Source organism: Schistocerca serialis, chromosome 4, assembly GCF_023864345.2.
Source record: "Schistocerca serialis cubense isolate TAMUIC-IGC-003099 chromosome 4, iqSchSeri2.2, whole genome shotgun sequence".
Lineage (NCBI taxonomy): Eukaryota > Metazoa > Arthropoda > Insecta > Orthoptera > Acrididae > Schistocerca > Schistocerca serialis.
In genome coordinates, this window is record NC_064641.1 from 21093785 (window position 1) to 21110103 (window position 16319).

At 41.7% G+C, this 16319-nt stretch overlaps 1 protein-coding gene across 1 annotated transcript in view; it reads right to left on the bottom strand.

Moving 5' to 3' along the window:
* Window positions 1-379: 379 nt before the first annotated feature.
* The window catches only part of LOC126473776 (vesicular integral-membrane protein VIP36), a 91557-nt gene continuing 75617 nt past the window's right edge, over window positions 380-16319 (bottom strand). The window contains exons 5-7 of the mRNA XM_050101042.1: window positions 1301-1467; window positions 1157-1220; window positions 380-1072 (exon numbers count right to left, since the gene is read on the bottom strand). Coding sequence (XP_049956999.1) covers window positions 921-1072; window positions 1157-1220; window positions 1301-1467 — 383 coding nt within the window. The 3' untranslated portion in view covers window positions 380-920. The remainder of the gene's footprint in view (window positions 1073-1156; window positions 1221-1300; window positions 1468-16319) is intronic.

Here is a 16319-nt window from a genome sequence, read left to right on the forward strand (position 1 = left end):
GATCCACTATAGGTGAGTGGTTGCCTTACCCTGATTTTGTGTCCCTTGAGCAATTTCCACTATCATTATAAATATTTGAAAACCCCAAAAGCAATTATGCAACAAGGACAATCCTTTGCCATTTGGAGCCGAAGTCACAGAACACTACTGATATTTAATATCAGTTTGGGGCCATTATCACACTGGATTAATAGAAGAGATACGCAAGATACAGTGAAGAGCAACACGTTTCATCATGGGATCATTTAGTCAGCATAGAGCATTATGAAGATGCTCAACATTTTTGAGTGGCAGGTGCTACAAGAGAGGCAAGTCAGTATATATAAAGTAGGATAAGGAAGCAAACAGGGAGGAGGCCATAGACACAAAAGTACACACATTAAACAAAAATCAGGAATTCATTTATACTTTTAACATTCACAAACTGCTCTTTTTACAGGCAAAAATGTACGCAAATGTCTCTACTAACTTAAAATATTTTCGTACCTGAATATGGTGTTGCTGTTATTATTAAACCGAATCAGATGATTAGGAACTTCATTCCTAATTATCTTAACAAAAAAACAACAAATAGGTCTCAACCATGATCATTATGGCTATTAACTGAGTGGCTTTAATTTGGTTTAGTCACAATGTCACAGACGTGTTCGCAGTATACTTGTATTCTTACGGCTATATCACAGCAATGCAAAACATGAAACACAAATGAAGGATGATTAATGAAATACACTGTACATAACAATGACTGAAGAAACAATTTCTTATATAAAATAACACTAGTTACATGCAGGAAACTAATGAAACGAACCAAATTTTGTAACACTGTAAAATTAATGCAACTGAGAGTCAAAGAGATGAGATGTTTCAGTCTTCAAACAATTTCTCCTTGTAACATCAAAATGGCACAAGACATATTAAACTTAGTAAAATCTCTTCCGGCTGTTTTCTTGGTGCTTTTGATAGAACATTATTCCAATGACAATAAAAGCAATAACTGCCAGTGTTCCCAGCAGCATTAAAATGAAGATCTTTAAACCGCTGAGTGATGATGGCTTTGGATCCTCTACATGATCTGGGAAAAAATACACAGTATTAAAACATAGTTTCTTGATAAAAATATTTATCAAAACATAGTTATAAATTAATGCTATCTTACCTCTTGGTGGCTCAAAAAATGCTGCTGAAGGAGAAATTTGTGACCGATCTTCCTCGTCTTTTGGCTGTAAGAAAATAAATGTATGTAAGAACACTAAAATAACGTTTTATTGCCATCCTTTGCTCACAAAATTGGTAAACTTACATCGCTTGGCATATCAAGTTCATAAAGACGAACTGACAGGATGTCGTGGTTATCACTGAGGTCGCCTGTAGCAGCAGTCATACCAAAGTAGTACCCAGTTGGTAGTCTGACTCCCTTCACAGATAAACATTCCTTCCAAGCAGCTTTGTTCTCAAAATCTGTCGACACTGAAACATTTCATTCTAAATAAGCCACTGGAAAGTATGTAGGAAATTAAAGTATACAAAGCTTCTTATTTTGTCTTCATAAGTGGAAAAAAAGTTACCCATGGTACACTGAAATATTCTCTCCTTCTGAACACAGACAAATTCATAAAAGGTATAAACAGGTATTTTTATAGGCTAAGTGCTGCAGAAACTACTTAGAAAAGCTTGTCAACATGCTACAATCTAGAATATAATAAGCAAAGAGAAACATATTGGAAAGTTCAAGAGCAGCAGACAACTAATGCACCTGAAGAGCTTAAATTTAATTTGTGCTGTTAGTAATGTGGAGTTAAATACAAATACTGTATGTATGTAGTTGTTCTCAGTCATTTCCAACACTTCCAGCACAGTGCTAGATGAAAGAATAAAACCAATAGTCAGCATAATAGCCACTAAGTTCTGCATAACACACATGGAAATTTAAGTACATTATGCAGCATTTGTTTAAAGCGAACATAGTGCAAAAAGAGTAAGAAAAATAGGATATTATATTACCCCTTCAGAGTAAAAATAAATCGTTTATCATCGTGAAAATCATCTGACATATCCTATACCCAAGCAAAGTAATACCCCATAGCTACTACTACAATTTATCAGAACAGTTGGGTCAGGGATGAAAACACCGCATTAATCATGTTCAGGTTAAATAGACAGTTGGTATTAGTCCGTGTTAAGTTATGTAAATGCTTTATTTGTACTGTTAGACAAAAACAGCAGCTGACTAGAAGAAGACGGGGTCAGCGGCTTCTCTCAAGGCAGATATCTTTTTAACAACGTACATCAGTATAGTTTCGAATGAGAGCTCCTGTGAAGTTTGGAAGTTAGGAGATAAGGTACTGACGGAAGTAAAGCAGTAAGGGTGGGCTGTAGCTCATGCTTGGGTAGCTCAGTCTGTAGAGCATTTGCCTGCGAAAGTCAAAGGTCCCGAATTCGAGTCTCAGTCCAGGACACAGTCTTAATCTGCCAGGAAGTTTCATACCAGCACAAACTCTACTGCAAAGTGAAAATTTATTACATAATTGTTTTTTAAAAAATTACACAAACTCTTCCAGTTGTCTAGATCACAAACAATATACAACACTTCATGTGATAATTAGTTTGAGTTGTTCATACCACCATCCCTCCGATTTGAAAGAACAAGATGAGAAACAAAATTGCTTTACGTAAGACTGACTTAAACAGATTTCAGCAACACACACATTTCAAGGTACAGTAATGTATAAAAAGCAATCGCAGACCAATCATGGTAAAGTCATTAGTAAGGTTAGACTGAATTTTCTGCATGTTTTAGTGTTTTATATGAAGGAAAAGGAGCTATCAGATGATCATGAATCATAATCAATCTTACTACATTACAAAAATAGGGAAGTAAGAAACAAGAAAGACATACCAATCCCATATTAGAGACAACTTGATAAGGCACTGGCCGTACCAAGAAAATAAAAAAAAAAATAATGATTCTAAACCAATGGGAATAAATGAAAATAAATTATTTTATTACAAAAAATGAAACAGCATGAAAGCTATAAGTTGTGATCAGCAGACCACATGAATAATATATACAAACATACCGCACTCATGAAAAATGCTGAATATAAAATTTTTTACACTTGCATCGTTAAAAAATGTAACTTGTCAAAACCAAAAAGAAAAAATATACAAGTACACAAAGCCTATCAAACTTGTTTGTGACCTATTTGAATCCATAATAAGATTAACTTGTGTGTGCTTGTGAACAATCAACAACTGTCAGATAAGGCAGTACGTGACGGGCAAACACGCACATTTACAAAGCATGTTACATAATAGAAATAAAATTCTAGTAGTGTGTAATAAAAATAAAAATTAAGGACAAAAAGAAAAACACATCCGATGTCAAAGTTGTAGTGATGAAGCAATTATCAATTTAAAAGAGGAGAGTTGCTAAAAAAGGCAAAATATTGAACTAACGTTAAAAAACAAGAAGTACAATATTAATGTCAATATACGAGTACAGAATAAAAGACATTATGACCAACCAAACAAAATAACAGAGGTTGAAAGGCTGCCAATGTGGGTGAAGCACCACCCAAAATGTGAATGCAGCAGAGAGCGACATTGAGCATGCATTAACAGATGGATGTAGAACGATGGAAATGCAGCTCGCAGTTGTACAGGCAGCACATGGTACAAACCTATCTCCAGTACACGTTAGCCACATATAATTAAAGAAGTTTGTCGAAAATATTGAAGAAATAATTTTTATTAAATTCTTGTTGTTCATTTAATATAAGATCGGGGCTTTTTTTCTTACAACTGTAAACTTCTGATTCCTCCAATATATCGAGCATTCTTCCTTTGGGCATTGCATGGCAGCTCCCTATCATAGCCAGTGTCCTGCACTGTATGTCCCTTTGCAGTGACATACATACTAAAGGCTACTTTATTTTGGCTGAACACATATTTCTGAAAACTAGCATCAAAAGAACAGCTCGTCTGGCCGATACAAAACTGGTCCATGTCATTACATTTAATTTCATATGCGCCTGATTTATTAAACTTATTTTTTCTAGGACCAACTTGGTGGCAAAAGTATGATTTTTGTGTGTCAGTTGTTTGGAAACCAAACCTAACATTAGTTTTACAAAAGCACTGTTCAATCTTGAGTAACACATGACTGTTTAGGCCATAGCTACAAACATACTTTGTATAAAAAATTTTAGACTTGAGGTCAATTTTGTAAGTGCGATATGTTTGTTTATATAATATTATTCATGTAGTCTGTTTATGACAACTTTCCAATATTTGTAATGAAATTGTTTCCTTTTATCCATATAGGTTTAGAATCACTCTCTTTTTACCTTGTTGGTATAGCCAGAAGTTTACTGAAGTCTTTAATATGAGGATGGTATACGTTTGATATTTATTCCATTACATTATTTTTGTAAAGTCGTAAAATTGATTATGGTTCATCTTCATCTGATAGTTGCTTTTCCTTTCTTCCGTAGTATCAAGGTACACAGGCGATGTGGTCTAGCTTTAATGTATATGTTGACTCAATGTCTTACCACAATTGGTATGTCATAATTTTTTGTATATTGCTTTACCCTCATATATGTATATTCTTGAAGTCACCTATAGCAATTTTCTGCTTCTGCTTGTTCCTTCAGAAATGAGGATGGTTGTATGAGCAATCGAAGCGAGTTATCAAACTTAATGTTGTATACTGTTTGCAATGTGGACAATTAAAAGATTTTGTATTAAATTTTTTAAAGGTGTAACTTGCCTCATTCCACATCCCTGAAAGGCTCCTCTTCACGATTGTGTTTGTGGAACACAATGTGTGAAATAATGAACAAACTGGAAATCTTGTTCAGAATGCTGTATGGGATCTCAGCAGGACTTCTGCTGAACAGATGTCCTGCACCTCTTCACTGCCTCATTGAAAACCAATATTTCAATGAAACATAAAACATGTATTTCAAGCATCAGAACGTGTAAATGAATTTGGCAGTGAGCATCCAACCACAAGATTTCAAAAATTTGCAAAGGTTTGACTGAGTAAGATTATTTACACAATGACATCTCTCCGAATACAAAAACAATAATTCTGTTGCCTTATCAGATGATCATAATGAAAACATCCGAAATTTCTGATCATCTTCAGATTTTACTTTCATGTTGTATGGTTGCTGTATTTGCTCTCCCCATTCGTGGTTCACTACATACTCCAGTCCCTCATAAGGAAAATACACAACAAGAATCATTCAACATAGTTCCTACGTTAAAAATAGTTTCAAAATTGCACTGATCATAATTATTACTACAGTACCTGTGAATGTTTTGGTAAGTATAATGGCCACAAATATTATAAAGCACGTTGGGGTTCTCACGAAAAATCTGCAGCAGCTTTCAAAGGCAAAGACCTAGACATAAATAGCCTTCTAGTTACCTATTATGACCTTGCATGAGCATCATTACGAATTATTCGTCTAAACTAACATTCTTATCACAATCTTACATCAGCAATCATACTGCACAAGCCAGAATACGATATAAAGAAAAAGGAACCTTGTAGCAATATTAGTTGCTCGTTTTCAGTCCATTCACACATGCTGTCAAGAGGATGTCTGCATGGATGGTTGTGATGTTTCCCTGCACAATTTCTCTAGCTTTACCACTGAAGTTGGTCCATAAAATGTATGCAGGGGAGTAGGGAGTAGCATTTCCTAACTGTTTTACTAATTTTATGAGCAGCCCCATTCAAAGTGTCTTAATTGAGTTTTTTTTTTGTGTGTGGGGTTTTAGGGCGCAAAACATCTAAGGCCATACGCACCCAGTATAGAACCAGAGAATGCTTGAACCGCAAAGGGAAAAACCATTACGAGGTCCAATACAAAAAGGAAGAAAAAACAAATCTAAAAAAATCAAAAAGTTACGGAAGAGTATCTAAAAGACGTTGACAAGAAACGGGAGTCACCAGGTAGAAATCAAATCTCATTTCCTATATTACTGCTTTTAAAAAAATTTAAAATGCGAGCCACAGCTTGCACAGCATCTGCTAAAATGTCCAGCAAAGCGGGCGGCACCCCGACCCTGAGACATAAGTGGCTAAAATAGGGGCAGAGGATCAGGAAATGTCTTGAGTGTTAATGGCTGGCTACAGAAAGGACAGCTGGGTGCAGGGTCGCCACTCAATAAGTGGCAGTGACTAAAGCAGCAGTGCCCTATTTGCAACCGAGCTAACATTATTCCTCACAGCGAGACGGCTGGGAGGAAGTCGACCAGGCTGTTGGGAGAGGTTTCACTTCTGAGTTTATTCCCATGAAAGGAACACCAATCGTCATGCCAAAGTGACGTGATACACTGGTAGATGAAAGCACAAATATCTTGCGAGGGAACAGAGTACGAGGCGGGCCGCCCGAGACAGACGGCGGCCTTGGCTGCAGCATAAGCAGCGTCATTCCCAGGTAAACCAACATGGCCAGGAACACAAATGAAAATCACTTAGGCTCCCCCATCTGGGAACAAATGGAGACAGTCCTGAATCCGTCAAACCATGGGGTGGGCTGGATCGGGAGCATCTAGACTCTGAAGGGCACTGAGGGAGTCAGAGCAGATCACACAGCGAGTGAGCTGGTGCTTACAGACATAGTGAACAGCCTGATAGAGAGCAAAAAACTTGGCTGTAAAAATTGTGCATGGTCAAGAAGCCGGTATTGAAACTTATCAGTCCCAACGACAAAAGCACAGCCAACGCTGTGGGCGGACTTTGAACCGTCAGTGTACAAAAATATGCTATCGGCAAGTTGTGAGAGAAGTTCGAGAAATTTGCAGCGATACGTCAGCTCGGGAGTCAAATCCTTTGGGAACGAGCTGAGGTCAAAACAAACAAAAACCTGTGTCTGAAGCCAAGGTGGTGAAGGGCTCTCTCCCATTCGGAAAGTGCACGAAGTGTGAACTGCAGCTGCCGAAGCAGGTGACGAAAGCGGACACAGGGAGGCCGCAGAGAAGAAACGTACATCTCATACTGGCGGTCAAGAATGCCATCAAAAAAAGGGTCACAGGTTGGGTGGCCTGGCATGGAAGAAAGCCGACAAGCATACCTACTGAGTAGGATGTCACGCCAGTATGACAGTGGTAGTTCACTGGCTTCTGCATAGTCTCTCAACAGGGCTAGTACGGAAGGCACCAGTGGCAACACGGATCCCCAAATGGTGTATTGTATTTAGATGGCGTAAGATAGAAGGCCGTGCAGAGTAGACAATGCATCCATAATACAACTTGGAGCAGACAAGAGATCGATAGAGGGAGGGCAGTCCAGTCAGCCCCCCAAGAGGTACCACTCAATACATGAAGGACATCGATGGACCGGGTTCAGCGTGCAGCCAGGTAGACACGTGGGGAGACCAACTGAGTTTCCTATCGAACATAAGCCCCAAGAACTTCGTTGCATCCGCGAATGGGAGAGGATTTTGGCCCAGTCGCAAAGACAGTGGGAGAAACGCCTTGTACCGCCAGAAGTTGACACAAACGGATTTGGAAGCAGAAAAGCGGAAACCATTTGTGACACTCCACGAACAGAGACGGTCCAGATAATGCTGAAGACAGCATTGCAGGAGACACGTCCGCTGGGAGCTGCAATAAATAGCAAAGTCGTCAACGAAAAGAGAGCCGGAAATGGAAGCTGGAAGGCAGTCTATAATGGGGTTGATGGCTATGGCGAAGAGGACGACACTCAGTACGGAGCCCTGAGGCACATCGTTCTCCTATGAAAAGGTGTGGGATAAGTAGGAACCCACATGTACCCAGAAAACTTGGTCCGTTAAAAATTCCAGGATGAAAGTGGGAAGACGACCGCAGAGGCCCCATGTGTGCATAGTACGTAGAATGTCTGTCCACCAATAGGTATCACAGGCTTTCTCCAAATCAAAGAAAACTGCCACTGTTTGACGCTTCTGCTGAAAATTATTGACAATGAACGTTGACAGGGTGACGAGATGATCAACCGCGGAGTGGCGCTTTCGGAACTCACACTGAACATTACTGAGAAGAGGGTATGACTCCAGCCACCACACTAATCGACCATTGACCATGCATTCCATCACCTACAAACACTGCTGGTAAGGGAAATTGGACGATAGCTTGAAGGAAAACATTTATCTTTACAAAGCTTAGGTAGGGAAACAATAATAGCTTCACGCCAAAGCGTGGGAAATACACCGTCAGTCCAAATACAGTTGTAGGTATCGAGGAGAAAGTGTTTTCCCAGAAGAGGAAGATTCTGCAGCATGAGGATGTGGACTGTATCGGGCCCAGGAGCAGAAGACCTGGATGAGGAGAGAGCATGCTCGAGCTCTCTCACAGTAAAAAGAGTATTGTAGCATTCTCGATTCAAAGAGAGAAAAGAGATTGCATGAGCCTCATCCGCCTGTTTCCAAGGAAGGAAGGCAGGATGGTAGTGGGTGGCACTTGAAACCTTCAGAAAGTATCGACCCAAAGCGTTGGAAACATCGACAGGGTCGACTATGACGTTTCCCGCCACAGTCAGACCAGAAATCGGGGAGTGGGGGGTAGGCCCGTAAAGCCGACGCAGGCCACCCCAAACAAGAGAGGACAGTGTAAATCTGTTGAACAAGCTGGTGAAGGAAACCCAGCACGCTTTCTTACTTTCCTTAATAGTGCGACAGCACTGCGCACGTAGTTGCTTGTAGCGGATGAAGTTCATTAATGTAGGATGACGGTGAAAGACACGAAGTGCACGTCGTCGGGCACGAATCGCATTGCTGCACTCCACAGTCCACCAAGGGAGCGGGACTCAACGGGGAGAAGTAGTGGTACGAGGGATGAGGATTCGGCAACCAAGGTAATAATGTCCACAAGGTGCTCAGCCTGATTATCGCGGTTGGGAAACAGCCGGTCGTCAAAATCTGCCAAGGAGGAATATAGCCTCCAGTAAGCAAGAGAGAATTTCCAATGAACGGGCCTCTGTAGCGGGGTATGATTATACAGGCGAGTCACACAAGGGAAGTGGTCACTCGGTTAAGTATAGGAAAGAGCACACCACTCGAGACATCGAGCGAGATGGGCAGAGCAGATCGAGAGGTCTAAGTGGGAATAAGTGTGCGTGGAATCAGAGAGAAACATGGCTTTGCCAGTGTTAAGGCACACAAGATTAAGATGATGAAGAAGATCTGCCAAAAGAGAACCTCTCGGGCAGGCAACAGGCGAGCCCCAAAGAGGACGATGGGCATTGGTGTAACAAAGGAGCAGAAAGGGTGGAGGAAGCTGAGCAACAAGCTGCATCAGGGCCGGGTGTAGATAACAACGCGGGACAAGTTAAGTGTCCTGTGGGCCTCCACTTTTATAGGATATTCGTGGAGGATTTGGGCCTTCAGTGGTTTCTGGGCCTGGAGAGCACTACCAATTACCACTGCGGAGATGAGAGAATGACTTCACAGGGCCGGAAGTGCCATCCACGCCTTCCTGTATAACAAAGGGGTTAACAGTAGCAAATGTCTCGTTTTTGTCTAAACATGAGACTACTAGAAATCGAGGCGCAACAGGAAGAGACATTGAGGCAGGTGCCTCATTCCATTTTCGTTTATGAGAAACTCTCTGAGAAAGAGAAGGAAAGTCAAGTCATTGGAAAGAAGTCCCCCACGATTGCCAGCATCTCCGATGGCGCACGCCTTCCAGCAGGGGCCCTCCAAAGGGCAGCTCCCGCCTTAGGTGATTGTCCTCACCTTAGGTCACACTTCCCGAATGCCTGACAGAGGGACCACTTGGCAAAGGAGGAAGGTGACACCTCAGGCAATCACCCCTCCCTGGGCCTGGCATGTACCAGGTGGTACGTGCGGGTCCTACATGCCAACCCGTTACCCAGTCTCCTGCTATGCAGCAAATGCTTGGGTGGCCATCAGGCACACACAGGGAGGAGAAGAAAAGAGAAGGAAAGGAGGAAAGAAAGAATGGCCACAGCAGAGGAAAAAAGAGATCAGAACAAGGAAAAAAAGGAACACGGAAAGAGCGGAGCAGGGGAAACTGAACAGGGAAAGAGCAAAATGAGGAAAGGGCGGCGCAGGGAAAGGGCGGCGCAGGGAAAGGGCGGCGCAGGGAAAGGGCGGCGCAGGGAAAGGGCGGCGCAGGGAAAGGGCGGCGCAGGGAAAGGGCGGCGCAGGGAAAGGGCGGCGCAGGGAAAGGGCGGCGCAGGGAAAGGGCGGCGCAGGGAAAGGGCGGCGCAGGGAAAGGGCGGCGCAGGGAAAGGGCGGCGCAGGGAAAGGGCGGCGCAGGGAAAGGGCGGCGCAGGGAAAGGGCGGCGCAGGGAAAGGGCGGCGCAGGGAAAGGGCGGCGCAGGGAAAGGGCGGCGCAGGGAAAGGGCGGCGCAGGGAAAGGGCGGCGCAGGGAAAGGGCGGCGCAGGGAAAGGGCGGCGCAGGGAAAGGGCGGCGCAGGGAAAGGGCGGCGCAGGGAAAGGGCGGCGCAGGGAAAGGGCGGCGCAGGGAAAGGGCGGCGCAGGGAAAGGGCGGCGCAGGGAAAGGGCGGCGCAGGGAAAGGGCGGCGCAGGGAAAGGGCGGCGCAGGGAAAGGGCGGCGCAGGGAAAGGGCGGCGCAGGGAAAGGGCGGCGCAGGGAAAGGGCGGCGCAGGGAAAGGGCGGCGCAGGGAAAGGGCGGCGCAGGGAAAGGGCGGCGCAGGGAAAGGGCGGCGCAGGGAAAGGGCGGCGCAGGGAAAGGGCGGCGCAGGGAAAGGGCGGCGCAGGGAAAGGGCGGCGCAGGGAAAGGGCGGCGCAGGGAAAGGGCGGCGCAGGGAAAGGGCGGCGCAGGGAAAGGGCGGCGCAGGGAAAGGGCGGCGCAGGGAAAGGGCGGCGCAGGGAAAGGGCGGCGCAGGGAAAGGGCGGCGCAGGGAAAGGGCGGCGCAGGGAAAGGGCGGCGCAGGGAAAGGGCGGCGCAGGGAAAGGGCGGCGCAGGGAAAGGGCGGCGCAGGGAAAGGGCGGCACAGGAAAAGGGCGGCACAGGAAAAGGGCAGCGCAGGGAAAGAGCGGCACAGGAAAAGGGCAGCGCAGGGAAAGAGCGGCACAGGAAAAGGGCAGCGGAGGGAAAGAGCGGCACAGGAAAAGGGCAGCGGAGGGAAAGAGCGGCACAGGAAAAGGGCAGCGGAGGGAAAGAGCGGCACAGGAAAAGGGCAGCGGAGGGAAAGAGCGGCACAGGAAAAGGGCAGCGCAGGGAAAGAGCGGCACAGGAAAAGGGCAGCGCAGGGAAAGAGCGGCGCAGGGAAAGAGCGGCACAGGAAAAGGGCAGTGCAGGGAAAGAGCGGCACAGGAAAAGGGCAGTGCAGGGAAAGAGCGGCACAGGAAAAGGGCAGTGCAGGGAAAGAGCGGCACAGGAAAAGGGCAGTGCAGGGAAAGAGCGACAAAGGAAAAGGGCAGTGCAGGGAAAGAGCGACAAAGGAAAAGGGCAGTGCAGGGAAAGAGCGACAAAGGAAAAGGGCAGTGCAGGGAAAGAGCGACAAAGGAAAAGGGCAGTGCAGGGAAAGAGCGACAAAGGAAAAGGGCAGTGCAGGGAAAGAGCGACACAGGAAAAGGGCAGTGCAACAATTACAAATTTCATGAATGTTGCAGCTCTGTTATTAATTCAGTTTTTGCAATCAATCTACTTTAACACATCACAGCAGTATCTGAGCCTGGCTGATTGTATTTTAAGCTACTGTCATCAGAAGCTACATCTCATAAAATATGTTATTCGAATAGTCCTGATTGCTAATTTTTTAAATAATGTTGCACATTATAAATTAGGGTTAGTCACTTCAAGTTGTTACACTTATCTTGTCCATCAAGTCTGCAGCACCTTTTATATGGTTTTCTATCATACACTGTGTACTTGTCACTCAGACTATTATTCAAATAGTGTAGGATAACGCCTCAAAACCCTTCCTGTTAAACACAATGTAGGGTTTACCTTTTCCATTGTAATATTCAAATAGTTGCTTCATATTACACTATTTTTTTTTTTTCATACCAAACTATTTAATGTATGCCAATGAAAAATTATTTATGGATGATGCTATACTGCAACAGGTAAAATTTGTCTACTTATAACTACAATTTGCCTGTTGACATGTTTAGAGAAGTATGGCAGTCAGCACATCCAGCACCGATCCTGGAGTGTCACCTAGATTGCTAACTACCTACTCTTCAGCAGCACATATTTAATTACCATGTCTTCCATACATATTTGTTGTATTTTAGCATACACACTATACCTCACGTGGTCCCTCATTCCCTTGTTTCTTGGCATAGCCTTCTCTTTAGCATACTGAATAATACACTACTTTTCTTTCCCCAGCACAGCTAAATATGACAAGAGGGAAGCCCAGTTGCACTTCTGTCCTCTACCATCTTCTTTGGTTCTGTCACATCATCACAATGCAGTTAAGTATAGGAATTAAATTCTACACTTTTTCAAAGTAAATGAGATTAAATGAAAATTTTCATTATAACTGCCATTTACTTAATGCTTAAATCTTTATACTACAATGAAAGAATACAATTAACTTCATAATGACCAGTTGTGGCACTAATTAAAAACTAAGCATTTTTCTCATCACCATCTCAGACAGAAAAGCTTCAGTCCCCAAATCAGCATAGATTTAGGAGTATCACCCCTGCAAAACTCAGCTTGCCATTTTCTCACACAATATTCTATGAACCACAAGCAGATTTTGTATCCCTAGACTTCTGGGAAGTGCGCCGCTGGAAACTGTTGTTAAAGGTCCAAGTATGCGGAAAATGTTTCCAGGAATGTGAGTAGCTTGAAGGCTTTGAAATGGAATTACTCTATTTGCTACCATTCTACTCCCTAGATATTTTTTTCTCTTTTTTTCATATAATATACTGGTAGTTAACATGTCATATCTACATAAAATATTGAAATTCTAGTTGAGGTAAAATTCCATTAAAACTTATTATTCAATAGTTCATTTAAGCTAGGATGATCCATTTAGTTTTACACAAACTTTTTCTTTTAAGAGAAACTGGTAACTGACAATGTTCACATACTGTGTGTACATAAAAGTATTCTGTGCTAATGACTTTTTACTAACATAATTTGGTGGCTCTAATTTCACTCTTTCCAGTAATCAGTCTACTTTCCCTAAAAAGTTATTAACTGTAGTATTATTAATAATTAAACCCTTCATCGGCCTGAAAATACTTTTATATTTGAAATTTTTATCTAGTTCTAGTCCTGTATCTGATGTTATACTTTTGTTGATCTAAATTTGCTGAACCATATAATATATTCTATATATTATATCAAAGGCACTAATTAAGAAAATTTAAAACCTGAGAAATATACATGAAACTCTGTAAACCACTGCAGAGGTATACTTGTGTCAACCAAATAGCACAACGAATTTTATTACTTTTACCATTATCTGACATACAACTAAACAAAAGTATTACTTGATTCAATAGACTGACACCACTACTAAATTTAACCTTTGTAACATTATAAAACAAAATTTAATTACTGATTTAATTATTTATCCTAATGCATGTCTATATATACCACCACCTAATAGCAAATCTGAAGTTCACACCTGGTAATCTCTCTATCAACTCCATCTCGTCAACATTTGCATCTCAATGAAAAAGTTTGCAGTTAGAAGTTCACTACTACGTAAAATTCTGAGCGTAGATATCGATTTTAGTTACTTGTCTCACCACAGGTCTCAGTGAAAATACTTCATCAACCTATTTGTTCTGTGTAGACAGACAAAAAGACTCGGTGACCAATTCTGAGAAATATTTCTTAGTTGCATATCATCTTTCACCAGATGTTTGACGAAGATTTTGTCAGTGTTTACAGGAGTATAATGGAGAACTGTAATATAGGAATGTGTTTTGAACAAATTGCCAATGTCTAGAACATATTTTGTGCAGTTACTAACTTGGTTTGTTGGTATTATCATCTTGAAGGAAATTTGATGAGACAAGGATTATTAATGATCTTGTGGACCAATTGTTGCAATACGAACAGACTCAGTATGAATTGGTCATCACCAAAGAGTGTTTTAATATAAACAGATGTGAAAGGATCTTCAACTTCAATCAGTAGTGTTGTGTGTGTTACTGAAATGTGAGATCACAAATGAAAACAATTTCAGAGCTTGAGACTTCGATTCATCATGCGCCACTGAGTTATTGTATAAACGCAACAACTTTAGTACCACTGCAGCTTCCACAAGTCATAGAACCCAGTATGTTGTCTTGGGCGGCAAGGGTGCTGTAACACTACAAAGTCGTACAACACGGAAACAGCGCAGGTCATCAGTAGTACTGAAGGAGAATGATTGACTGGTTTATTTGAAGAATTCTACAGAACATGGAGCTCATGTGCTGTGTGCAACCCTTTTTTGTGAACTGCTTGAGTGCTTGGGATTCCACCAAGATAGATTAAAGGAAGACATCAAAGTAATTTAGAAGGGTCCTGCAAAATTGTTACCTGTAGGTTCGATCAACACGCTTGGTGAAATCAAATGGGAATACCTGGAGTGGAGACAATGTTCTTTTCACGAAAAACTATTGAGACAATTTAGAAAAACAACATTTGCAGCTGACTGTAGAGTGATATTACTGCTGCTGATGTCTATTTCGCACAAGGCCCGTGAGACAAGATAAGAGAATTTATGCCTCATACGGAGGCATACAGACAGTCATTTTTCTATCACTCCATCTGCGAGCAGAACAGGAAAGAGACAATTCAGGACTAAACATAGCAAGTCACCATCTCAAAGACAAACTGTTATTAATTGGTCCAATCATTTCACCAAAACTGACTGTGTATCACAGAGGAAGCCGGGTCAGGGTCGGCCAGCAGTCTCTGATGCAGCAATTGAACACGTTCAGAAGGTAGCCACATTGAAAATTTGTAAACATTATCTGAAGGTATACTGCATTCAGTGCGGTATCAAACATATCTGTATGTTTTTACCTTTTTGGCAATTAAAAGTTACTTTTGTACAAACAATTTATGAACCCTGTATGTAATTGTTATCTATTAAATGTCACATAAAAGGAATGTGTTTACTTTTACAAACAAGTTTCCTTGTAACTAGCTGATGTAAGTCACTTACAGAAATAAACTTCGTTACTAAAATAAAAGAAATCAAAGGTAAACAAATTGTGAATAAAATTACGTGCCAAAAGAAATAAGCAACAAGGCAATGCATTTTCCTATAGTATTGCATTTAACAAAAAGCTGGTTTGAGCAATCAGAAATTCTACATTCAATAGGTTACATTATTGTTAAACTAAATTCAACTACTTCTTTCATGTGACACAACAAAAATTTTCATTATTCTCTTTAACAATGAAGTAACCACCATGTGTAACTACAAAGCCACCTCTGACATAAAAAAAATGAAATACATTATTGAAGGCAGAATTACCAAATACATGAGTCCCTACAAAAACTTACTATTCCCAAGAAATTTGTGGTAGTGTCAAAGGCTTTGCCACAATTTCTTACTTTTCTCAATACAGGTTGTATCAAAAATAATCATCCGATTTGGCATGTCTATTTCTGAAACTAATAACCATATCCACTGAATTTCGTTTTTTGATGACTGGGAAACCCAAAAAGTTTTTTTCATACCTTTTCACAGGTGTTTAATTTGCTAATGGACTAAATGTGATGAGGGACAGCAGTATTTGTCAGCAGTGGAGTGTTTTTGTTTAAGAATGGAAGGACTTTCTTGAGCATTTTGTAGAAGACTGCAACTACAGAATTAGGTTAACATGATGTCTGTGCTTGTTGAGTATCCAAATCCCTTTTTGATAACCACAAAACTCAATGGATGAGAGCTTTTCTGGACTTTCCTTTTCATTACGAAGAAATAGGGAAAATCCTACTAAACAGAATTGTGATCTGTGACAAGGCATGGGTTTCCTATGCTAACATGAAGACCGAACAGCAGTCAGAGGCATGCAGTCAGAGGCATGCAGTCATGCCACTTAGTTTGTCATAAGCCAGCTGCAATCTCAAGTGGCAGAATTTTACAAGAAAGGGATTTATCAGTTCGTGAAGAGTAGTGATAAGTGCTTAAACCTAAATGGTAACGAAGTAATGTGAAAGTGCAGTTTTATGATTTCCCTAATAAATTTGCTTAAACTATTCTAGTATTTTATTTTTGTATAGTTGTCATAAAATGTAACATGCCCCTTCTTCTGCTATGCCTATGCTGTCAGTTATTAAATACACATTTCACTGCTGTTCACACAATTTCATATTGTGCACTTTGACTATGTTATCATCTGTGGCTCCAATTCTGGGACATT